The sequence below is a fragment of the Apostichopus japonicus genome, chromosome 7, assembly GCF_037975245.1.
Source record: "Apostichopus japonicus isolate 1M-3 chromosome 7, ASM3797524v1, whole genome shotgun sequence".
Taxonomy (NCBI): Eukaryota; Metazoa; Echinodermata; class Holothuroidea; order Aspidochirotida; family Stichopodidae; genus Apostichopus; species Apostichopus japonicus.
Genome location: NC_092567.1, coordinates 23,138,439 through 23,166,292, shown reverse-complemented (window position 1 = coordinate 23,166,292; position 27,854 = coordinate 23,138,439). Strand labels below are relative to the sequence as shown.

Genomic DNA, 27,854 nt, shown 5'->3' with positions numbered 1-27,854 from the left:
CCCCCCCCCTGCCCTACCCCACCCTCCAAATAGTTTAATGTCCTAGCTGCAAACGCAAACACTGCTGCACACTTTAATCTTTTTGGGTCGTTCTTCAAGACCAATTTGTTAAAATCAAGAGAATACCAAAATTGTTTACCTGGAAAAAGGCAGCTCCAATTAAAATACCTCCTATAATCCATATATGATCCTCAAAGACTTGAAACAGGACATCGTAACATCCCTGAAATAAGAAAAGGAATATCCAAGCTTTACAAAAACTAAAACAGAGAATTGTTCTTGGCAATTAAAATTCCATCACAATATTTATACTATGGGCATTGCTCATAAACTGTTTTCAAGCTCTCTCTCAAACTGTAGGAAATTTATCACAGTTAAAAATTTAATAAAAAATCCTTCAATCCTAGCAACAGTAACTGTGGTATTCCTTGATGGTCCATTTTTGGGCCCTTTACTGTTCTTGGTTCATTTAAACGACTAACTGGCTTGTTCTGAAAATACTAGCTTCAATTTTGCTCCCATTTTTGTCACAGACCATACTACTACATGATCCACACAATAAAACTAGTTTATAGTAAAACAAAAACATTGCCTCTTTACAATTTAATAAGACAAATCTCTACTTTTTAAATCTCTACTTTTTCCACCTTTATCGACAAGATCTTTACAATGACAGTTGATGTTCTCTTGGGTTTTCCAGAAAGACACTCTTTTAATTTCTCAGCCAATACATTGATTCAAGCGCTGTTAAGCCACACCAACGGGATATGTGGAGAGAAGCCTTTGCAGTCTGGTTCTTATTTTGCTGTATTATTTCCCAGACAATTCTAACACTCTATGTTATTTATTTTGCAATCCTCACATATCATACAGAATCATCTTAATACCGGGGAAAAGCCTACTGAAACGTTCCATTTACATGCTGTTTATGTTGGTTACCTAGTACACCCTCACCCTATGGGACTATCGCAGCCACGCCCACAATCGACAGAGGGCGCTGTCATATCGGTCCTATCTAGATCTGCGAAACTTCAGAATGCTGCATTCTCTCACTGCAGATCATAACGGTACCATGAGTTCATCACTAATAGTATATTCATATCATTCCATTTCATTCATAATTATTGAAGATGAGATAATTTTGAAACATATACTTGTCAAACTTTCTAGTAATTTTTTGGGCACCTTATTGCAGTTTGTTTTCCGTAGCAATTTTCAACCAGTCGACCACTCAGCATGCCAAGATGTTCACATGCTATTGAGTGCTTAAACAAAGCCTTAAAAATATTATAACAATCTTGGAAAATAAAACAGCTTTTACCCATCACCCTGTTTTATTTATAAAGTTATTTAGACCCATTATAGGACACGTAAACTTAGATAGTTTGGATAAATTTGGCAAAAATCTAATGAATAGGTTTCATATTTTTCATGCACCCATTCTCAATAAGCTAGCAACTGTAGCCAAACTTTAAAAGATGGCGACATTTCAAAATTTCATCTGGATGCTTGTATGTAAGATTCCTTGACAATAACTAAAAACTTTTTTTTTCCTTATTTCATTTCTAGATTATTTTTTGCCATTGATCGATTGATTGATTGAAGAGAGTCACAATGAACAAGATTCCAGAGGAAAACTTTCAGAAATGTTACCTTTATGAATCTATCTTCTTCGAAATTCAGACTGTTGCAGGACTTGATATCCGCCTCGGTACCGTTTGGCATCATACAACAGGAGGTGGGCACGATCTGAATATAGCCCCTTGGACCAGCTGTTGAAAGTTCGTTCATTTTCTGAGTTCGATTAAACCATTCACTTGTTTGCCAATCTAAGTAACTTTGTGCTCCACAGCACTCAAACTACAAAGAAAAAGAGAGAAAATAAAGCAAAATTTATACTGGAATAAAGAAATTGAAAATTGAAATTGATGACTGCCAATTCTAAATTAAAGTACAATCTGTCAATAGTTGCCATGGAAACCACTTTGTTCGACTCAAAGACTAAATTTACTACAGCCCAGATGTGGCATCTGGAAAATTCCTTGACCGCTGGTTCATGCATCATCGATGGAGGGAAACATCCTCTCAACATCCTCTCAATCCTCAGCTGGACATGGTTCAACTTCAGATTAATAAGGAGGGCAGTATTTCAGTTTGGCTTCTGCAGTTTTATTGAAAGTTTGTCAGAGAACAGGGAGGGATATAGCATGCCTTTGAAGAACTTTAATAGGCAAGATGGACACTTATTAATATTATTTTTATACATTACTTTGCTACAGAGTAATATATGGAAAACATAAGAAAATCATGACAAACTTAAAATAATATTTTCTTGTTCTGCAATGACATTGTTCAGAGTGCCTTTTTTAAAGTTTTCTTTGAAATAAGGCATAGAAAGAGTTTGCAAATATTTTGATTCATTACTGAGCTTGTCCTGATATTACCCTTCAGTTTCAACTGAAATTAAATTAAAAACAAAAAACGAGGTAAACTAGGACACCGACTTCATAGTGGACACCAACACCCCATTTACATTAGAAATGAGGGCAGTGTTGAACCCAGCGTTAGAGTTGTAGTATAAACGTGGATCAGACCCCGAGATTTGAACCCCGACTAGGTTCGAGGGAGGATCAGACCCTGCACTGTGTTCAATTTCTAACGTCAACACAGCCCAGGGTTGACCCAGGATCAGCGGTGACCTTTAACATCCGTGTTGCTCGTTACACGAATAATTTGACACATTATAAGTAGGTAATTTTAGCAGCAATTCACATCTTACATCGGCTAATGGTTTCGAGCCTTTTCTTCTCCTAAAAGACACCTTGACTTCCTGCTCGTTGATCCCAAGCACAGGGTCTGATACCAAACACAGGGTTCTCATGTAAACACACAGGGATTAAAAATCGAATCCAAATCTTGAACAATGAGGACAAGGTCTGATCGGTATTAAGTAAACATGTTGACTGCCTTTAATACATCGACATCACATATTCCCGCTGATAAAGACTTACTTTGTTTTGTATCTGGTCTATTCCAATAGTTATTCCCTGGTTCTCTGGGAGGTCATAGTCATGTTGGATAAAATCCGATAACGTCTCGTTGGCAAATGTTTTAACCTGTTAATCAATTACAAAATCATAAGATTTTACTGTAAAATAAGTCAGTGACCTAGCTCGATGATCCTGCAACGAACAATATAAAACAGGTTTTTCTTAAATATTTTTGTATGAGGAATCGCTTGAAATTTAATCATTTATTCAATATTTTCACACTTTCATCTTGATATAATACATTTTGATCTTTTCATCTTTTCCTTATATTTTCCTGGATTGTCAGGGAACAATAAAGTGTTCATATATTACTTGATATGGATTGTTGAGTCTTGCTTCATTAATTAATAATAATTACAATAATAATGTATATTTATAAAGCGCCACTCCAGGAAACGAGTTACTGCCCATGGCGCTTCACAAAGCATCAACACTGAAGTGCACAACAGAAGAAGTGAGTCTTCAGTAAACTCTTAAAAGTGGAAAGATTAGAATAAGTTGGAAGATGGTCTGGAAACTGATTCCACAGACTTGCAACAGAGTATGTAAAATTTCTGAATCTGTTAGCCTTCACACAAGGTTTAGGTACACAGAGGAATGATTTGCTTGTCGAGCGTAATGTGCGTACAGGGAGGTAAGATGAAAGAAGGTTAGCGAGATACACAGGCTGTTGTAAATCATGAGCACGAAATGCAAGTAGGAGTATTTTCAACTTTACATTACATTTTGCTTTTATTTATATTGAGATATACCTGCCACTTGCAGATACCAATGTGTTAACAAATCTAATTTTCATACTTGCTCATGTTTTATTCATGACCAACACTTACCTCTTCATTGTAGGCAAAGAGAAGTACCGTGCAAACCACTTCGGCTAGTAATAGAAGCAGTACCACACCAAAATACTGGAAGGAAGGATAAAAATAAAGTTGCAAACAACTTGTATTTTATATGCCAGTAATTATTTTATATTCAATTTTGTTTTTGTTCATACTATCAAAAACTGGCTCAGTAACCAGAATCTAACCTTTACAAATTCCCATGACTACCACCACATTCCAGAGAATGATTTTATGACAAATTAAGGCCAAAAGAGTTAAGGTCTTTGGGGATGAGAGAGAGAGAGCAATAAGTATCTGAAGACTTCGTCATTGACATCATTAGTTCATACTCAACATCCTCGCTATCAAAATTATCATCACCATCATTTCTGATTGAACACATTTCTGAAGAGAACAAATACAAGTCAGACCCTTCCCTTCCCTCCTCCTCCTCCTCACCCACCCCCCCCCCATCATCATCCTGCACTCACTGCACGGAAACAATTCTGGAGTGATCGAGTGGTGATGCCATGATTCAAGCGTCTGACAGTCTCCAAAGTCTACATGCACTTGTCACTATACACACTGCAGTACACACTACTCTCCTTGTTCCTAGTATTGAGGTAAACATAACATCCATCTCCCTACACACAGCACCACAGAACACTGTCATTAGCATTAAAAAATTCTGACAAATCAATCGATAAACCAGATGAGCTCCATCAAACAAAAATCTTCTTTAAGTTCCCACGGTAACCAATTATCTTACCATCCATATCATCCATTCTCTTTCATGACAGGCGCCAAAACAGCCGATGAAGCCGAGCAGCGTCACAAAGCCGCCCACAGCGATCATGAAGTACGCCACCTTCTGTAGATCAGGATCGTCGAAAAATGTGAGGAAATTAAACGTGGAATGGTCGATGGTGACCCATACTCCTGCTGCCAAGACGACCACTCCAGTCAACTGAAAAAGAAAGTCAAAACTACAGTATGAAATGTTTCCCAAAAGGAAATGAGGGTGGTATGGAAGAACTTAGCATGCATAGACTCCGGATATAGGACCTGAATAATTTGCAGATGACAATGCAAGGGTCCTACCTGTACCGCGTAAGATTTGTGTCAGCAATTCTACTCATAATACGTTAAGTTAGCACGTACATTATTACACATTTCGAGTAGACGAATGAGAACTTTATTTCATAACATAAAATATAAGTGTGTTCCTTAAATGTCTTCTGCAGTGGTAAGCAGTTATTTTTTGTTATATATATATTTCCACTTTTGTTTTTACTGAAGCCAACCTAAGTTACCCCTATCAACATAATGGTACTAACCAAAGCTTCAGCTACCACAGTAATCATACATTTGAAATATATTTAAATAATAAATGCATGATATACGATCTTACATATTTTCCTAAACTTTCAGTATAAAAAACTTTTGTAACTTACCCAAAAAAGAAAGTTTACGATGAAGAGGATAATCTTAGCGAAAAGGCCAACTATTGTGGTCGCCATTTTTCTGGAATGCTAATGGTTTACTTCTCCCTGGTTGTCTCGGTTTTATAATCTCCCTCACAGGAATGGCTCAGCCTCTATATCTTCAACAATAAATATCATGAACGATCCAAATCACTCCCTGATGAATATTCAGCCTCTTTAGTTGTTAACAACTGAATATTCAGCAGCTTCAGTCCTTAAAAACTGAATAATCAGCCTCATTAGTCGTTAAAAACTGCATACAATTCAGCCTCTCACTTGACAAGCTCCACCTTGCTTTCCCTTAATGCTGCCCTCCTAGTTACCGCACCAACCGATCTAAATTACTAACGTGGTTAGGAATTCACAATCTTCTCTTTAAGTCTGTCTTTCCTGTGTGTGTTTCTGCTTTTAAGCCGTTTCGTAGGCAAATAAATAACTTCTCTACCTTTATCCAGTCATAAACCTGCCAGCTTCTTAAAGTAATATTTGACAGTTAATGAATGTTATTTAGCACACAAAATGTTTAATTTTTCTTTCAATCTTCGTGAATTTTTTGTCTTCAGTTCTCCATCTTTCCGCCTGGTAGCTGTTCATGTAACTGGATTGGTAACATCAAAATCACTTGGCTTTTTTAGATTATGCCAGCTTATTCTCCACATTTATTGTTCTTGCCTGTAAAAGAAAGAACAAAACATTAATTAGACTTGAGAAATAAACTGGACTGGTTGAAGGATTGAGGGGAAGGAGGGGAAGGAGGGAGAAAGTGGAGTGTGTACGAAAATAGGAGGATGGAATCCAAAACAAATGAACAAATTCAACAGACAAAGCATTCATTTATTCAGTAAAGGTTTTTATATAAACATCACAGCAATTCTCCTTTCAAAATATAGTAACTATGGAAACTAATTATCCTAGTGATTCAGTACAAATAGTACATTTGCCTGTTATGCAAGTTGCTATACACTCATTCACATTTCACTGACTTGATTCAGAGGCACAAAACAAACTTTGCTCTCTGAAAACAAAATCTCTCAGGCAAGTTCAAGCATTTCCAACAATATTATCTCATACATGAGTCAGGTATCCTGCCATCGCCACTCTCCCATTCCCCCGGCCCTCCATCCATTATCTCTCAGAATACTTTCAGCAAACAACATTGCTTATCGACTGACAACCACCACCAATCAATTTCCCTCTGCGTCCTATGATCCACAAAATCACGCCCAGCCCCAGAAGTTTAAACAACTGCCAAATTCAAGCGATCTATTTTAAGGATCTGTGCAAATTGGAAACTAGCCTCCATTAGGCATTCGAGCGTAGTGAGTCGAACTTGTATATTGAAAATTAATTTGAAAGAATAGACACTGTGTCGATGCAAAAGTGAAGAAGAACTGGGCAGAGTATCGATGATCAACAATGGTGAGAACAAGGATGGTAATTCACTCAAAAAGAGTCAAAATCATCCATTTTGATCGTCTTCTTTCATCTACTTTTAAGTTCTCTTGATCAAGTTCTATGCACAGAAAAGGGAAACAACTCAAACACCTAAATTTTCAATTTTTTTTTTTTTTTTGGGGGGGATTCAATTTTAGATCATGTGATGTTAAGATAGCCTGGTCTGAATGGCATAAAATCTACTGATTGTCTGGGTTAAGGGGGGGGGGAGGGAGGGTTGTAATATATTTTAGGCCTTTTATTCAAAATGTAACTTCATCTCTCTGTAACACTCTCATTACTGATGAAAGCAGCTTTTCACGTTTGTCTGCAAAGTTTTTAAAAACACAGAGATGCCAGCTTTTACTCCTGAAACAAAATAATCTAGCTAATGCCTGAGCAGGTATGTATTGTCTCTTTACTTTAACAAAAGCATACCGGGAACATCATTGAAAGGGACAACTTCAAACCTTTCAAAGGTTTCAATAAAGGAAAAATCAATGATCACTTTTGAAAAAAAAAACAATAAATTATCTATAAAGCAAAGTGTCTTATTTTCATTATTTTTTTTTATTTCACATTATTGTTTTTTCACCTTGGACTGGAAAATTGGATGACGATTTTAAAGAAAAGAACCAAAACAAATTTGTCAGTACATGTACATCTATGATATCACCATGTCTACTTTTTCTTTGTACTTTTTGGTACAAAAAACTGCAAGTTTCAAATATTTTTTATAAATCTCCAGAAATGATACATAGGACTTGAATGAAAATTTCACAAGGATGCTTGGAGTAAATTCATCTTCCATTAGTAAAAAAAATATGTAACAGTTGAACTATCTCCTTTAAAGTAAAATAAGGTTGTAATGAATCCAACTATTACATACACCCATCTCATTAATACAGGCCCTGGCCATGTTTACTGCTTATGAAATGCTAGAAGTCCTTACATTGCCATTTATAACAGGATTTTCTTCCAACAAATTTTCTTTCCTATTTCTCTCTCTTTGATTTTTCTATAATCTTGAAGATAAAACATTTCTTGTCCGGAAACCACCACCAGCAGCCTCAGTTCCTTAATCTAGTCTCAGATAGAATGACTATTAGTATTTCGTCATAGCAATTGCAACTTCTACTTATTTCATTTTTTTTCATTCTTGGAAAGGAATGTTTTCTTTTCGATGAACATGATTTGCCAGATGATATGAAGCCAAACCAGATCTATTCATACCTGAAAGCAGCTTATTGACCTTTGACCTTTCAGTCCTAGAGGCTCAAATATGGTATCAACAGATTATTGAAGTGATCGGATCACAAAAGATCAGATTCAAGCAAAAGAGTTCTTTAAGATTTTTTTGTCCCCTTTCAAATTTTCCTTCCTGTTGAATATTGTGAAAATATTCATTTCATATTTTAAGGTCATCAATAGTTAGTTTGTATCAGATGTCCCTAAGGATTATGCTTGTTGTCCCACCTAATCCAGCAACACAAGCAGAACAAGCACACATGCCATGGAGGAGGTGTGTTTGATCACTTTTCACTCAATCTTGGTAATTCATGACAAGAGATATGATATCAAATAGTTTGTTGTTGAATGTTGAATTTTTTTTCCCCTTTCAAATACCAAGCTAAAACCAACGTAAAACAAAACGCCCATTCTTGAGATTTTGCATTATTAGTGATAGCCTGTGAAAACTATCAAAGCAGCTTCTAACTTAATTTTGACCATTTTTTTCATGCTTAAAGCTATCAGTTCAAATTTGACAAGTCCTGCCCCCCCCCTCCCTCCAACCCACTTTTAATCAATATACTAGCTGTGGTTTTTAGCAAACAGCCAAATTCAATTATGCAGTGCACATTGTTTGATGGAATAAAAAAGGTTTTACCCTCTACAACAAATGCATGCACAAATACAAGCTTAATATCAAAGATCATATTTTTTTTCAGGAAATACAGCTGTCACAAAATAGAAATCTGCCACATGTTCAAGAAATTGTTCAAGCATGAAAGCTAATTTACAGGAAGAGAATGACTTTTGTCATCAACATTAAACATCATATATTAAAACTGTATGATTTAGCCACCTCAGGGCATTTTGAGAAGGGATGTACCTGAAGCAAATCTATATTTGATATGAATTGAAAGGAAGAGCACATTTACACCAGAATGTCAGAGGCCAGCGTCCATGTCATGTGTTTATCACAGTGCCTGCCTTAGCTACTGTAGGGAAAGAAATCTTTATATTTTCAGTTTTTTTTTTATAGCAATAACTGTGTTTACTGCCTTAGTTTTATGTGGCAGCAGCAGTTTCAAGCAACAACCTCAATAAATTAAAAAAAAAAAATGTACATAAAGGACATTGCAACTTCGACCATAAATGTCACTTTTCAACTTATTTTAAGTACAGAGAATGTTTGATCTAGTGATGTTAAATCAATAGATCAATCCCTCAATTTGAGCTCATTTTGAATTCATAATGTATATATATATATATGTATGTATGTATGTATGTGTATATATACATCTATATATATATATATATCTATATCTATATACATCTATATATACATCTATATATATCTATATATATATACATCTATATATATATATGTACATCTATATATATATATATACATCTATATATATATATATATATGTATATGTATATATATATATATATATATATATATATATATATAAGGCAAAATATGTCACCAAAAACAGAACTAGTATTGTTCGATACAGGTTACAAAAGCCTACAGTGGAATTACGACCTTCCTTACCGGTTTTGAACCTCTGGACATGTATACAATCAGCGTCCATAGCCTAGTGGTTAGGGTATCCGCGTACAGAGCAGAAGGCCCGGGTTCGAATCCCGGTGGAGGCTGGAAGTTTTTTCACTGTTCTTGATTTTCCAACTCATTACGATTTTCATTTATATATATATATATATATATATACATCTACATCTATATACATATACATATATATGTAAATTCACTTACATTCTATGACTTGCCCGATAATCACTGCTAAAGTAAAGTAACTTGTATATCAACGTTGTTGAAGGCCCTCTAGTATTTCTGATTAATGTATGACGAAGAAGTATCTGTCAAAGTTGTAACTTGTTATATAGTTGTCTGTATGTATGTTTGTCTGTCTGTATGTTTGTCTGATTCTCTGTGAGGACATTGAAAGTTCCTTCCGGCAATTTTTCAGGATATGCCATGTCATATTTTCTTTATGTAAACAATCTATGGCTATATCCCTAACCTTCAGAGAACCTCTCATATAGGCATTTATTTTATTCTTGGATGAAGGATGAGTTGTCAGATTACCAGACAATATAAACAAGCTCACTTGTGAGGGTCGACGACGTCCATTGGGGCCTCTTGATAAGTCTGCGAACCCAGAAGTAACTGATATGAAGTACATGCTACTGTATCAGTTAGACGGTGATACGTGCTATGTTTCATATTTCATGCATGCTTGGTCATATCCTCGTGTGTGGGCTTTTGGCAGAAGATGAATATATGATTAAACTGTATAATGGTAAGCACTACACACCACCTCACCTCCTATATGTTACCCAATTTCAGTAATATTGCATTTAACAAATACATACATGGGATTTGCATAGATGTGGTTTTTTAATTGTTGTGGTATTGAAAATTGATTGTTAAAAATTGCAACATAACCTTAATTTTTAAGTCTTCCTAATCACGTAATGTATGTGGCCAAGAAGGCTCTAGCAATTATTGGGCATGAATACCACCTACCCAACTCCCACACCACTCCAGATCTCACCCCCACTCCCATCCCACCCCCACTTCATGTTACACTGTTATGTGTAGCAGATTTGAAGTTGTTGGTATAACCACAAAGTTGATGTTTAATTCTGCAAGATCTCCTACCTCTGCTAGTGAGTTATGAAATTTCCTAGAAACCAACTCCTAGAAGCATGAATAATCAGTTGTTTATATTCCCTGCTCTGCTATATCCTGTAAATATTTACAGATACTGTTCTAACCAATGTACTAACGAATGATCACCAAACTGTCCCTCATCTGTCCTTCTTTACTAGTCCTAGACTGTACCTTGTCTTTTGTTCTTATACAGCAAATTAACCTAATTTTGCTTGGGAACACAGAGATAAAATGTAAACTTAACTTGCAACTTAGGGATGGGTTGCATACCTTTACATCATTGTGCGACTGGGACACATGATATAGGCCTACAACCAATCTTTTTAATCTTCTCAACATAACCAAGGACATTTTAGTCTGTGTAATACCTTGGAGCGTACTGTTCTTAGTTATAGAGTTGTAGTATCAATCATAATATATTCACATTGTAACGTAGGTTGCTTATTGCATAACATTAGCACCGTACAAGTAGAGATATCACATGTATCCGCGTTCCACTATGTCATTTAGCTAAATTTCAAGACCAGTAATTACAAAGTTACAAACGAACAGACGGACTCGCTCCGGATGTTGGCCACCAAACCTTTTTTCGTTTTTTTTTTATTTTAATTTTTTTTATTTTGACTACCATTTCAAGACACAGATATGTCATTTCCTCAACTGTAAAAGCAAGCTTAAAGTAACTTTTTATTTGCGATCATGCCTTACATACTGTAATAAACTTCAAACATACTGGAATTCCTCATTTTTCAAATTTTGACAGTAAATTAAGATTACACCAGAATTGAGAATAGTTTAGAACGTAGTAGTTTGATAGTAACACAAAACACAGCTTTAATCTTCCAAGAACTGTTGTCATAATCATATCTCGTCAGGAAATTCATAAATCCAATTCATTTTGAAAAAAATCAGCTGCTAAATATAGCAAACTCAATGAAAACCACCGATGTTTCATCAGACCGTAGAACGGTTTGAGATTTTCTGCTTCGTTTTAAACAGATTGCGAGCATCCATGACAAATTTGTTCGCACAGCGTTTTGAGAACAGATGGTATTTAAGAACGAGGAAATTAAAATGGTGTTGTCTTCGAGCCAAATTGCACGAGAGATAAATAAAAAAAGACATTTTTAATGACTTGCCTTGAAGAATCGCGAGTCAAAAACGTGACAGAATATCGTCCATCATTCCCCAAATAGGTACATATGCATGAAGACAGACATGATCATGGGTGGGGGCTCTAAAGTATTTCATGATTTATCGAGATTATAAATATGAATCAATGCAGCAGGGGATGAATTAATCAGACACAAAAAACCATGACTTCATTTACTGATGAAAGATAAAATGTTTTGCAACTGGTAATGAGGAGGCATAAAATGCAATAAGATGTGAACAGACATCACTGCATAAAGCACTATAACTGAGACAGGACTTACAGTACCTTTTTGTTATACATTTTGCATCTGCATAATTAAGTGTAATTTTCTATTGTTGATTTTTCCTTTTGTCTGTTTTCCCTATATCTGTCTTTTGTTCAAGAGGACCTTACATATAAGCTAGTTATAGCTTCTTTAGATTCCCCTCAACCTATTTTATCAGTTACACTCATCATTTCTTTAGTTTCAAACTGCTTAAAAGTACACTTTATACCACATTTTTGTATAACTATTCATACTTACTATGTTAAGCGACGATGGTTGTAATAAAGTTTTTTTCAAATAAAAAAAATTAAATTAAATTAAAATAAAAAACATACATTAAGACCACACATGTATGAAGTACATGAAAGCCAGACTTGTATGAAGTAGATAAATACCAGACTTGATTCAAGGAAATAATGGCCAGATGTGTATGAGATACAAGAAGGCCAGATTTGCATGAAGAAAATATATAGATCAGACTTGCACTGAAGACTCATATTTTCTGTTGTGTTTTTCAGTGTCGATGCTTTCCACTTTGTGCAGCGCCATGGACAGTTACTCCTTTCCTGGAGTGGCGCTTTATTAATCTACATTATTATTATTATTATCGCTATTATTATTTTTATTATTTTAAAGACCAGACTTGTTTCAAGTAAATAATGGCCAGATTTGAATCAAGTACACGAAGGCCAGAATTATACGAAGTAAATAAAGCCCAGACTTGTATCAAATAAATCTATAACACACTTATATGAAGAAGATAAATTGGTGTATTTTGCATTTAAATACCAATTAAATATAACAGTGCATGCTTTTATATACGTATATATATCAAAAAATGTTAAGCTTTGAAATGTTTTTAGTTAAAACGGAATTGTAAGAGCGGCTTTCGATTGTAAGTCGTTTCGATGTTGTCATTCCTTGATGATGCCATTTTTGTGCAAACATTTTGCTAGATACATTTGTACATAATGACCTTTACATGTTCATACATACACTATGCTTTAAAATATGTACACATATCTGTCAATAATTTTTAATTCCAGTTATTATAAAACTTACTGGTTTATATATTTACGAGTGACCCACTTACCTGTCTCCCCACAACCTATGCACCACATTCTACCGTGTCTAGAATGCCCTGGTAAACTTTTAACACTGTACACCCTCACTGGCCCTAATGGCCTTCCTTCATTTTTCTACCCACAAAGTGTCTCACTGTGTTTTTCGGAGTTAGGAAAATTTTCGCGAAATTCGCCCGGAATACCTTGGTACAGTGTTAAAAGTTTACCAGGGCATTCTAGACACGGTAGAATGTGGTGCATAGGTTGTGGGGAGACAGGTAAGTGGGGAACGAAGTAAATTTTACTGTATTTGATTTGCGACAAATTAATTTTCTTTTTTCGTTCTTCTTCTTTTTTATATGATTTAATTTTGTTTTGGAGTTTTGTTTCCCTCCAGTATGTGTATATTTTGATTATATTCAAATGGGGAAAACATTCTATAAGCATTGGGCTACTTTTTTTCTCCATTTCCATGAATTTGTATGTTTTTTGTTTTTTTCTTTGTACCTGTCTCTCTAAATTGTATTGTATTGTATATCAAAATATTCGTTTATACTTTGTTTAACATTCATGTACTGTACAATTGCTGGAAATAAATTGTTGTCATTGTCATTGTTAATATCACTCACTATTATTAGTCAAAACTAACGTTCAAATTGAAAAGTTTTCGCTTTAATTTCAAATAGTTATAAGCAGGTTCTGTACATAGTCACATTTTCTGCATACCAACATTATTTAACAATTAAGCCAGATACCTACGCCTAATTTAAAATCCATGTGATCATAAAACAGAAATTCTAACCCAACGCTCAGTCAAGCATGCAGTAAAGTTTTTGCTAAAAGCGTCAATTTTCCACTTAAACGTCAATCTAAACAATTTTTTCCTGTAATCTGATGCCACTTTACAAGCAGTGAACCATCCTTGACGAAACCAGAACCGCCATCATGATGAACATTTAATTAATCGCAAGACTCGCAGCTTATCTGGCTTCACGAACCGACCGTCAGAACGAACAGCCAGCCCCCTCGAAAAACACTCGTTAAGATTGCCAAAACCTGCCCGAAGGCCGGCCGTTCAAAATGAGAGCCATCAACTATGCCAAGGCTTTAAGAGCTTTTTGGAATGACATAAAAGTGACAACCTGGTAGAAATAATGGTAAAATCCACTGCAAGTTCAAGCTGTATCCTAGCAACCGTGCTTACGTTTCAAATCTTTTGCTAATGGATGACGCTGTGATTCACTAGTTCTTCCTTCCTTACCTTGTTTCTTTTGCCTCTCATTTTTTTTTGTTTTTTGTTTTTGTTGGTTTCTTTTAATTTTTGTTTGAAAAGTATTAAAACTACCCGGTTTTGAAAAAGGACACTAGATGGAGGGGGAGATGGCAATTCCTGTCTTTGAGATAAATAGTAATAAATCCATCTAAAAATAAACCATACAGTTTGCTTTTGTAAGCTTGAGGATAAAACGTGAGGTACCTTCAGCTTTTTGTCTGCAGAGGGAATTAGCATTGAAAAAACATTTTACGGTATAAATTAAGGAAGTTTAACGGACAAAACAAACTAATAAGGTCATACCTAAAATCCGGAAGAATAAAGTGTGGATGGATATGGTATCAGAGCGTGCAATAACATAGCACAAGCACCGTAAAGCAGCCAACTGGGCAGCCAACTTTGAGGGCTCCTCTGGAAAGGAGTGCTTTGCATTGAGCAGGACGACTACCCTCATTAAAGATGACAATCATAAAAAATAAAAAAAATCATAAAAAAACTGGAAGAACCGATAAATTCAGTTAACTGGCGATAATTTTAATTACCATATTCCTTTTAATGAAGAACTTTGTATACATTTTCTCCTTTTTCTGAAAGAATAAAAACCACTAAAACAAAGTGAAAGACACAACCAGTGGTTGTTACTTCTTTATACTAATAATGTAGAAAATCAACCGAGTCATTGGAAGTTAAAAACCAAAAAAAAAACTCTGCATCCGGCAATTTTGTGCATGTAACCATTCATGTCTTTGCTGCAGTGAAAGCCTCAGAGATTATAAAACTTACTGGTTTATATATTTACGAGTGACCCACTTACCTGTCTCCCCACAACCTATGCACCGCATTCTACCGTGTCTAGAATGCCCTGGTAATCTTTTAACACTGTACACCCTCACTGGCCCTAATGGCGTAAACAAGGCGGTATAGGCAACGCTACAAATTACGCTACAAAGGGGAAAACCCACACAAAAGCGTAAGAAGTAACGAAGGTACATGAAACAAGCAAAACATCTTATTTTTTTGAAGAAAAGCTGAAACATGTACATACGAAAATATATGCCTATCCGCGTAAACAAGGCGGTATAGGCAACGAACGAAGTAGTCTCGCAGAGCTACTACCTGTTACCCTAAAACGTTACGTAAGAAAAAACGAACGCATGGGCGAGAGTGTACACTAAAAACAGCCCCCAAAAACACCCTTCCCTACAAGAAAAGAATACTTATCAGGCTGGAAAAGATCCTTGGAAGTGCAGAAGTCCTGAAAGGAAACTTCTAGAGTATAAATCCAAGGTAATCCGGGCGAATTTCGCAAAAATTGTCCTAACTCCGAAAAACACAGTGAGACACTTTGTGGGTAGAAAAATGAAGGAAGGCCATTAGGGCCAGTGAGGGTGTACAGTGTTAAAAGATTACCAGGGCATTCTAGACACGGTAGAATGCGGTGCATAGGTTGTGGGGAGACAGGTAAGTGGGGAACGAAGTAAATAAAGAGTTTTGGCATGACTGTTGGTCACTACTGCCTGTCCATAGGGCAACAAGAATAGATAAAATGTTACACCCTCGAACACAATAGACGTATTTTGTGGAGCAACACGAATAGATCAAATATTACACCCTCGAACACAATAGACGTATTTCGTGGAGCAACAAGAATAGATCAAATCTTACATCCACGAACACAGATGATTTTGCGGAGCAACAAGAATAGATCAAATATTACACCCTTGAACACAATAGATGTATTTCGTGGAGCAACAAGAATAGATAAAATGTTACACCCACGGACACAATAGACGTATTTTCGTGGAGCAACAAGAATAGGAAAAAAGTTACACACACGAACACAATAGACGTATTTCTTGGAGCAACAAGAATAGATCAAATCTTACATCCACGAACACAGATGATTTTGCGGAGCAACAAGAATAGATCAAATATTACACCCTTGAACACAATAGATGTATTTCGTGGAGCAACAAGAATAGATAAAATGTTACACCCACGGACACAATAGACGTATTTTCGTGGAGCAACAAGAATAGGAAAAAAGTTACACACACGAACACAATAGACGTATTTCTTGGAGCAACAAGAATAGATCAAATCTTACATCCACGAACACAGATGATTTTGCGGAGCAACAAGAATAGATCAAATATTACACCCTTGAACACAATAGATGTATTTCGTGGAGCAACAAGAATAGATAAAATGTTACACCCTCGAACACAATAGATGTATTTCGTGGAGCAACAAGAATAGATAAAATATTACACCCACAAACACTGCAGACTGTGGTAGGTTTAATAGACGTACGGTACATCAAAAGAAAATGAAGCCAAAGAAGATTGAAGATCCAGCAACCTCTTCATACCCTCTTTGATGCGAGTTGTGACGATAGATCAAAGCTATAAATTAACTTCCACACCCCTTCAGAATCAGGACAATCTTATACTCTGTATCATGCCAGAGATACAGGAGACATACATGGTTTGTGCCTCCTAAAATTACATCCCTAAGCAGTAAGATAAGTAAAAGTGGTGATGCTGGTTTGGAGCCTGCAAGGGTTATTTCAACTGTAAGCCTGCAACAGTCAAACAGAGGAACGAACACTCCTAGATTTGGACGTTTAAAGCTCTAAGAGGAGTAACCTTAGGGAGGGAGGGAGGGGGGAGGAGGGTATGGGGGTTTTGTTCAGAGCTGTAACAGTCAAACACAGGAACGTACACTCCTACATTTGTTTGTTAAAGTTCGAAGAGGAGTAATCGCAGGGGGGAGGGGGGGATGGGAGTTGGTTCAGAGCTGTAACAGTCAAACAGAGGAAAATAGAATGCTAAATTCTGATGTTAATTTTAAAAGCACTAGTTGAGAGATTGAAAGGGGTGTGAGGAGAGAAGTAGTAAAAGTCAGAGAAACTAATGATATTGCATCCTAAAGCTGTAAGAGAAGGTGAAAGGGGAAGGGGGGCAGAGAAAGCACCCATTAAATGCAGTCAGGATGTTTGGTTCAGACTACTTAAGTCAAGAGTTAGTTGTGACATGACAGTCAAAGAGTAACATGTACTAAACATGTATAGCCATTCCTTGTGGCACAAATTTGAACACTTGAGTCATCCAAAATGAGTACTAATGAAGTCACTTTTCAATGTGAGGGACAATGATGCTGCTTAAATCCATGCACCTAAATGGGTTGCCACATAAGCATTGCTTTTTGTGTAAATGGGTAAACATAAGTTTTTCACTTTAGGGGCACAGGGCAAGAATTTTAGTTGTTCTTAGGCTTGGGTATATACGAGTGCATATGAGACAGGTACGAGAGGTAATGAAATCAGTATTGTGTATTATATTAAGTCTCTATAAAAACAATATATTAAAACAAAACTGCAAATTAAGTGCAAATTACATGCAGTGCAGGATCTTTACCAGTTATTAGGCTAGGGTAGTACGATAGGAGTGCATAGACAGGTAAGTGAGAAGTGAGGTAAATTCATTGATCAGTAGATTATACCAAAGTCAAATGTTGGAGATATTGGTAATGTACTCCTGAAGCTGAAATTTTAAGGTGTGTCTGAACGGTATGTCATTGTAACTACATACAGTACATTGATGTTTATGGACTTCGCATATACAGTTGTTTACCTTCAAAATGGCCTACGTCAAAGGAATGATTCAGTTACAGACCTCTTTCATCTCTGTTGATATTTTGGTTAAGCACGGTCATGTGATATTGTTCAGATATATAGTTGTAATTCATCAAAACTATTTTAAGATCAGATCTGTGTGTGAGAGTTTAATCATGATACTGCTGACAGCCTATACAGATAAACAGACCACTTTCATGCAGACCCGATTAAGATAAATAATTCAACTTCAAGGTTTTATTTAAGTAGTCATATGCTATTCATATATATATCTATATATATATATATATATATATACATATTTATATATATATATATATATATATATATCTATATATATATATATATATATATATACAGGTATATATATATATATATATTTATATATATATATATATTTATAGGAACAAGGAACTATGGTATAAAATTTAATAGGTTTGCTAAGTAATAAGATCAGCGAGACAAAAATGCTCATAACGATAATTCGCAACATTACAGTATCAACAGAGAAAAGGCCATATCATTCATACTTAATTAAGTATATAGAAACCCTTGAGATTTACAGACAAAACTAGTATGATGGATACATTCGTCTGCTAGTTTGTCCCTTATATTGCAAGTCGGCTGTTAAGTGAATCTTTCAGGTTCATACATGTCTTTTAATTTCTTCACATGAATTGAAACACCACATAATACATCCTACCTTCAACGTTTTGCCCGGGGCAATGTTTGGTATTAAGCTGAGAATTAAGGCTGTGTGGTTCTGTTGGAGCCAAGATAGGATTACAAAGAGGTAAGGCTGTCACTTTCACTTTCTGTTTAATTAAAACTCCCAAGCCTGGCAGTACCATGTACCTCCTCAATACTTTCTTGGCAACTAGACAGTTTTTTTCTGATTTGATAAACAAGTTAAACACTTAGTTCTAGATATTGAGGCACCTATTCAATAGTCCAGACTCTATGTAAACATTTGGAATATGTATGAAGTGCTTTTGACTATGTATAAAGTGCTTTTGAATATGTATAAAGTGCTTTGAATATGTATAATGTGCTTTCGAATATGTATAAAGTGCTTTTGAATATGTATAAAGTGCTTTTGAATATGTATAAAGTGCTTTGAATATGTATTAAGTGCTTTTGAATATGTATAAAGTGATTTTGAATATGTGAAAAGTGCAAGTCATCCGTGTGGGAGTTGTTATACAGTATAGAATACATTCTGCATGTAGTCATGAAGTTATTTTTCCAAATCATTACGTTGTACTTTGCCATTTAGCATTTAACGCAGTTACATGATATTCTGGATTTTAAGTAGTTACTTGATGATATTTAAATGAACTAGTCCTCTACAGTATACCAGAAATAACGATATTAGGCATATAGACCAAAGAGGTTTGAAAATTATGGAAAGATCTATGGGACTAAAACGGACTCTCTGTATTGGGCCTAACGGTTTATAACTTGCTAATTATGAGCAGTCATGTGGTTATATGCACCCTAATAGATATTTTATGATCGTAAGATTTGAGTTATATACTATTATGAATGATTCAAAGACAAACTCAAAACGCAACTTACATTTAATAGCAAAAACACTAGTATACCTTATAACTACCTGCTTGTATTCTATCAAGAGGGTGTAGGACAAAACCATCTCCAGCATGCTATTAATGCAGCAACTGTAGGCCTAATTACTTTTAGTAATCACGTTTACATTATCTGATCCACAGCAGTCTCAATTGTCACATAAACTGACATTTACCTGTGTCATGTGGAACATTACGTGATGATCATGTTGCCATGGTGATTAATTTTCTTTCAATCGGTCTAATTTATTAATGTATAGATGTTAATGCTTTAAATCATAACATGTCATGTGTAGGTGCACGTAGCCAATTATGTGACCGTGTCTGATGAAAGTACATGTACGTATAGAAAGCCAAAAAATGTTTATGTCCCGTAAATCATGCTACAATTTGCCTCATTTTTGACATACATAATTTAGATTTTCAAAACACATAAAGGAGTTTCTCGCACCCTGATAGTCAGTTTGAATATCACCCTTGGCATGATTGTCTATTAAACACAAAGTGGCAATTTTCCATTAGTACTTATAAACCATTAAAACTTTACAGACATAATTATTTACTGGGAATGATGGAAATACAGTCACATGACTCTCTTGACTGTTGTGACCGATTAGCTGTGGCGTGCGCAGGATTCCAAACGTGGGGGCGGGGACAAATTCTTAAATTCCTCCCGACTGAATTATGCAATTTAAGCTGAATCCATTTGGGAGGACCAGAGACGAGTGACATAGTTTAAGATGGGGGATGGCCTTCGGTTTACCAAAGCTGCCAAATTAGCTCTATAAATGCAAGATTGCATACTTGTGTTAATAAATATTTCTTTGGTCTGTGGTTGAAAGATGGTACACCCTTAGTTGTGGTCTAGTTCTTCCCCAGCTAAATGTAAACATCCCCTAACTAAACAATTTCCCCTTGACTGACGACGGAGAGTGGGAGGGGGGAGGGGGAGAAGAGGGAGGTAATGGCCCCTGGCCTCCCTTTTACGATGATATGATAATTATGTACAGAACAAGTTTCAAGGTTATATAAAAAAAGGTTATTGTATATTAAATTATGTATGCTCTAATATTTCTCTCGTTCAACAAGTTAAAAACAAAAATTAGAAAGTTCTCAAGCAATTCATGAACAGTCAATGATATCAACACTGTAGGAATCATTATTAAAATCTACTGTATACATGCAATCCAGAATATAAGTCAAGTCAAGTTTTGCAGGGTTTGGCAAGATTCTATAGCATCCATTCTTGCAGGTTGGAAATCCCTCATATACATTCAGTACGGTCTAGTTTTCTATGCAAACTTTATGAAATAGGTGCTATTGTTTCCTCTGTTATAACAATTTAAGACACTCCCTTCCTTTTTCAATGTTATATATTGTGTACACAAGGTTTTGTAAAGGAGTCCCAGTAGGCGAATGGATGGTAACAATCTTGGGCAACCATAAAAAGGGCATTTTTGCTATTTGCCAATACTACTTTAGTTATTAATGTTAGGTTTGTAAGGCTAGGTATGTAAGGCTGTAAATATGCCACCAATATGGATTCTAGTTCACAATTTTCTACAAGGGGGGGGGGGGGGGTGGGTTTGAAGGGGAAGCTTAGACCTTTCCCAAAGGAATGCAGTTAATATCCTGCTTTTCAACCCCAAAAATATGGTCACCCTATTTAAACAAAATATGACTGAGAGAAGACCGACAATGGTTTATTATTCACATACTGCTGCATGTAATGAATAACGAGGAACTTTGAAACTATAATTAGCTGAATATAAACTTGCTAAGCAGATGGAGGTATCTAATGAGTATGAAAGACAAGAAAGGAAAAAACTTGCCTGAAGATATTCCAAACACGAAAACGATTCAGCAACTTCAAATGTATCACTTACTTCTCTGCGAGAATGCACGCAGGACATCTACTACCTTTCTACTACCTTTTTAAATAGACTTGACAAAGTTCCTTCCAGGACAGTTGGTCATGCACAAAAATATTTGAATCTTAAATACAAAACCAAGCGAGAATTCAGCACAACAAATGCATCCAGCTTAACAACTTATCCATGCAGCAACACTGCAAATATATCAGTCTTATTCCCAAGGAAGTATTTCTGTGTATATAGTGGCTACACCTACATTACTATATACACATATTTCTACAACCAGTACTGTACACCCATACCATTCATATGCAGACAACTTGCCTTCTTTCTTTCTTCCTTTCTTTTCTGAGGAGAAGGTGACAATTGTCCTTGAAGTTTATTTGTTTTCAACCAAAATTTAAACAAGCCCAGCCTCACACATGATTGAACTAGATGATGTCATTACATCAATTGGTTGGTATTTCACACTACCAGCCAGCCCTCAAGCAAGGAGCAAATAGTAGCTCCTGCCCCTGAAAAAAAAAAACAACCATCAGTTTATTGGCCTTGAAAAACACCAGATCTGTTTGCACTTTGACTTTTTGAAGGGATGAGAGTTTATCATGATTTTAATACCAACATGAGATGAAACAGATTTAGATAAAAAATAATGAAAGGGTGAAATCTTGAGCCGTTTACTCGGAGAAAATTTTGGTAGCAAGTTCATGATATTGCAATTGCAGTACAACAGTGATGGGTAACCAGTTGGGGGTACAGGCCATCTTTTCAAATGTACATAAGTGTTTCGTCAAAGTCGACAAAACCGTTAAGGTCAAAAGTGAAGGAAAGCGTCCAAAACGTTGGGTTGAAAAAGCAAAACGTCAGTTTCTAGCAAATCCGACGATAAAGCCCAAAAAAATGCTTCAGATAATCAACAAACCGTTGGTATATATCTTTGAAGTTTCAATACAAATGTGCCCTGAATTAGATCATGCTATCTAGAAATGCTCCTTTAAAGGGACTGAAGACTTGCGCACAAAGAAACGTCTGATGCTGGTAATCTGACCTAGTTTCGAATGAGGTGTAACAGAAGTGTTAGACATCACCAGAAAATACACACACAGCTTGCTTCTGTCCGTAATAAGACACTAGTGTACAGTCAATACATGCAGCTACGGTCAATGCCCACAACACAGTGTACATAGCAGCGATGGACATCTCAGGTCCAGATAAAAGAAAACAAGGTATCGCGTTTCATTACTGTCTGCATTCTGTAGCGACAAGAAAAACTTCACTTGCAAGCAACGGAAAGTCAACTTTTTTTAGATGGCGGCACGCGGTTTGGGACGAGTCTTCGATGCCTTTCACTAGACAACACACTAGTGTTGTCTTTCTATCCCTAATAACCGGGTCAAGGTAAATGCATCTGTATATTAAACTAATTAGCCAAACCACTTTGATAATGATATTAATGTTGTAAATACCACCCAATTGCAGAGGTTCTGAATAAATGACTTTGATAACATATCTGGCTATTGAAACATTTCAATCCTGCCTGTGATAAAAACTAAGTCAACACACAATCTGACACTTTATATCAATCAAATATGCAGGCCTTTAAGTGCTTAAGGACCCTAACGATGAGACAACTAGAATCCTTGGTTACCGTTACCAACGAATTCCGTAGAAAGTAATCCAGACGAAAAACTTACGTTGCTAGCACTTTGGGCGGTAGAATGAGAAGGAAGGGCATTGACTGGATGGTCCGGTCATAGAGGGCGCACAGTGTTAAAAGGTTACCAGGACATTCTAAGCTTGGCAGAACGAGAGTGCTAAGGTTGTGGGGAGACAGGTAAGTGAGGAGCGAAGTAAATATGCCCTGCACACTGCTCCATCTATCATACCTTGGATGAGATAAAAATCTGGTTCTGATTAGACCTTGGCCTCAATTAATATTAATGAATATTATGTGAGAGCAGCCCCTGCCCTAACAAAGGCAGAATGAAGCATAAATGTCAACTAAATAAAATTAACAATAAACTGTGCATAAAACCTTGTCATATATGAAAATGGAAATTTGTAAGTTAGTGACTCCAAATTAGAGAAATGTGTCCAAGTGTTCAATAATAAACCATTGACTTTATCTCACCCAGTACAAAATTTAATTCAAATATAACTTATATTTAGAATAGACTATTTGTTTGGTTTCAATTTTGATTTCAATTTCAAATTTATTTTTTCAGGTGTTGTTACATTATTAAAATCCAAATATCTTCAATCTCCTTTCAGTAAAGTATTTTTTGTTTAACCCTTTCATAAATGACCAGATATTTCAAATCATGATCTATCCATTTGACAACTTCTGCCGAACATTTTTTTTTGCAAAAATACTGATATAATCTTCTAATGAATCTATATCTGTATAGAATGACTGAGTTTTACTGTCACTCAAAAATTATCAATTTACACAAATCAATATTTGTCTTAATACTTCGAAGCATAATTTCATAGCACTTTTCCTTAATTGAAGGCTTTATTATGGACTTTTTTTTCCCTGTCCTTATTTGTTCATTCTTGTACACATCTTTTTTTTATTTCATCAGCTTTGATACCACTGCCAATTTGTATCATTTACTTACAGCTGGCTATATAAGGACAGCCCTGGATTTTCTCAAATTTGCCTTCTTTTCTCCTCTATCGATAATGCAAATGTTCTTTAGCAATCTAAACACTCTCCGTGTCGTTGGCATTTACGTAAACATATTCCTCTAAGATTGCTCTAGCTTTTCGGGAAAATTTCTCCCGTTAAACCGACGGATCCCCTCCGAGCATTCTTTTCTCGAGCTATGAGGAAATAAGGAACGACAGGGCATTTTGCAATGAGATTTTCAAGAGAATTAAAAGATGCCATCGGCAAACTGCGTAGCTCTGAAGAGCTCACTTTAGTGAAGTAGAAGGATTGCTGTTTGTAAAGAAATCTCTTTAGAATTGCGGAAATCTTTTCCGGTAAAGAACGGTTCTTTTCAGCGGGCAATCCGTCATGTTTGAATGGAGAGAGCACGGTGGATTATTGGAAACTGAATTCCCACTTGCGATTGTCCTGAGCAAACTGTTAGCTTTATACAAGAGATGTGGAAGGCAAATTGTCTTGGCAATTATATACCATGAGTTTTTCTTTCGGCTGTCTTGAATCAACTGAGGGGTTAGGCACTATTTTCCAAAGAAACCTACAACGACCAAAAAACCCACATCATCAAAATTTGGTAATAGAAAATTTGACACAAATTCCTGCAAAATTGTTGCGACAACATTTGATTTGTTTTTGACTTCCACAATCTAAGAAAATCAGCTGTAGACTAACATACTGTATGTTAAATGTGTGTCAACTGTCAAACTAAACATGTTAAACCTGCGCAGGGCGCTATGTACATGTATGTGTTTCTGTGATTAATTGGAATACGTCCAGGCAATGTTCCTGTTTGATTCAATTCTATAACAGTTATGTATGCTTCTTGGCATCACCCTTCACGCCTGCTGTAAATTATTAAATGTTTTTGAGTATTTAAATTAGTATCTTTATCAATTTTTCAATGCTCTAACAGATAATAAACTCCTGTAAAAATGTAATTTGCTCATAAGCTTTATCAATTTTTCAATGCTCTAACAGATAATAAACTCCTGTAAAAATGTAATTTGCTCATAAGCTGGATGAATAATGAAAATTTCAATTTCAATTTCAATTTAATTCTACTCTATACAAAGTCAAAATATTACAATGTTTCACAATTTGCATTTTGTATATATATATATATATATATATATATATGTGTGTTGCATATTGACAAAAATTGTATAACTAGTCATTACTTCTGGTTGAACTATTACCACATGTTATCTGCTACTCTGCTGATTATTTTCTATGACGTTTTGATTTATTCATGATTCATGTAAATGTACTGTGCTGATATGTTCATGAAGATCAAAGAGTGAAACAGGTGTTTCAGGCAGAGTTAAGAATAAACATCACAATACTCTACTACTTACTGATGTATTTTGTGTTTTTACTTATCTCGGAATGTACTTGTGCTTACGAACACAATAATGTGCTCACTTTACATGTAAACTTGTCTGTATGATGAAAATGCTGAACAAAGAGGCTGTTACATTAATTAATAGCTCATTAACCCTTTATTTGGGGCAATTCTAAAATCAATTACAACCTTTAAAAGCTTGGGCAAGAATGCAAGATGTTGACCAAGCACAAAAATCTTCAGCTGGAGGCATGTGTGTATAATAATCATTAACTGGGAAGTCTTGCATTTGCATACCAGCTAGCTCATATAACCCACATGGAGAAGTATTCCCAGGAAGAAGAAGTCAATAACATCCACTAACTTCCATCAAGTTTGTAAGTAACAATTTCTCTGTTTCTTTCTCAGAGATTGAGTTACCACAATTCCATTACCACATGGTTAATTCACTAATGAAAAGGTCTAACACATTGTTCGTGCTTGCCCAAGCATACACTGGATATTGAGTGGGAAGGATATGACCATCTAAGCGTAAAAAGATGAAACTTGTTTACCAGAAAATCTCCCACCTGCCTCTCAACAATGATGAGTCCACCTGCTCTATGGTTACAACTGATTCGTCTTGAAAGGTGAAATTTTTCTCGATCTTGAAGTAGTTTGGGGATTGGACAACGAAAGCTGGGAGGAGAGAGAGAAGAGAAAGAAAATCCAATTTGAAGCTATTTCAAATTTACAAAACTGAACAGTTATCAAAGAAGCATAGTAGCCCAAAAATCATATCATAAATTTTGACAACATCCAGTACAAAATATAAGGGCGTTGCAGGTCATTGCACAAGGCAAGGACAGAAAGAACTATGAACAGCATTTGCCTGCAACTACGCAGTATTGTAGTGCATGTGGAATGCTTGCAGTGTTAGGAAGAACCTTTCGGTTGTTCACAGTGTTATTTTTTGGGCAGACAACACCCTGGAGTATATTCATGTATGTACCTACAAAGTGAGGGCACTTGTGTCAAAATATAATGAAGTATATAATGAAGTAAAGAAAGTTTTAATTAATTGCTAATTAGGAATCCGAGAAAAAACAACCTAGTGGGGGCATCTCTTAATTGTAATCATATACATAACTATATAGTGGAGAATAGTTGTTGGCCTAATTGAATAATTGAAATGAGCTAGGACCCACTGCTCTTCTCAGCTTGAAACAAGTAGGTGACCTAGTTACCTAGCAACTCATGGACCAGTAGGTGACCTAGTTACCTAGCAACTCATGGACCAGTAGGTGACCTAGTTACCTAGCAACTCATGGACCTAGTACGAAGAATGACTCTATACCACCCTGAAGACTTTCCTCTCATCGAAATACTAACTTGTATCGATACTTTACCGTGGCTTTGAGACTCTCGGTCAACTATAAAGTACTAAATGTTCTGTTATGGCTTAGATCGCCTAATACACTTTGGACTTGCATGCCTACCAGCTTTAAAGGTATGCTCTATTGGCCCCAAATATGCTAGATATTATAAATATGGTCACCTTTGGTCAAAATTCTTAAACTGTTTTTATCACAACCTTTGAGGAAATTGTCCTCACTGGGACATTCCGTCATCTTGTGTGTTTCTTCAAATTGTCTGTGTACAATTTGGAGAGTACGACCTCTAGGAAAGCACTTTTTGAAACTTCTAGCATTTATAGCGTGCTATAATTTGGGGCCTATACTGACTACCTTTAAACGCAAACTGACAAGGTTGCATGACCTGACAGCTACAGTAGCTTGGACACCATGTCAGCAATATAAGAAAATGAATCAAGTAGGATGGTGCCGTCCGTTTAGGAACACAGACAGTCTATATTCACAACTTAGATATAAGTAATGACACAGACATTGTTTTTTAAGTGTCCCATTCCTTCTGGGACACGTGTAGAAACGGCACGCGGCAACTTTTGTTTGCCGTTCGCTTGCTACTAGGATCTCAATTAAAGGTTACTATGTCAAACAGCTCAGAGAAGAAATTTGAGCTAACAACCTTCAGTACCATTTCTCTCAGATTCTTTAGCTTGATCGAGCAAAAACCTCAGAAAAATGAAATTTAACAGAATTTGCAGCCAGGAAGTATTTCAGTAGCAAAGAGTTCTTTACAGTCGATTTGATTACAAAAACAGGAGCAAAATGACAATGAGGGAATATCCCCAATATGAACTGGGCTTTCAATCAATAATGCAGTTAATATATCCGGAATCTGTCCTACATGACATTTTATGGCAGTG

At 35.9% G+C, this 27,854-nt stretch overlaps 1 protein-coding gene across 6 annotated transcripts in view; it reads right to left on the bottom strand.

The window, feature by feature from the left end:
- The window catches only part of LOC139969792 (tetraspanin-7-like), a 63,036-nt gene that overhangs the window by 8,145 nt on the left and 27,037 nt on the right, over window positions 1–27,854 (bottom strand). For 3 of the 6 annotated variants that reach the window (XM_071975066.1, XM_071975068.1, XM_071975067.1), the window contains exons 2-8: window positions 26,140–26,263; window positions 5,326–6,027; window positions 4,641–4,838; window positions 3,881–3,955; window positions 3,012–3,116; window positions 1,654–1,860; window positions 140–223 (exon numbers count right to left, since the gene is read on the bottom strand). In XM_071975066.1, the coding sequence (XP_071831167.1) occupies window positions 140–223; window positions 1,654–1,860; window positions 3,012–3,116; window positions 3,881–3,955; window positions 4,641–4,838; window positions 5,326–5,391 (735 nt within the window). In that variant the 5' untranslated portion in view covers window positions 5,392–6,027; window positions 26,140–26,263. Of the gene's footprint in view, window positions 1–139; window positions 224–1,653; window positions 1,861–3,011; window positions 3,117–3,880; window positions 3,956–4,640; window positions 4,839–5,325; window positions 6,028–21,530; window positions 21,816–26,139; window positions 26,264–27,854 lie in introns of those variants that run through there. The other 3 variants (XM_071975069.1, XM_071975071.1, XM_071975072.1) reach the window with 2 other exon arrangements.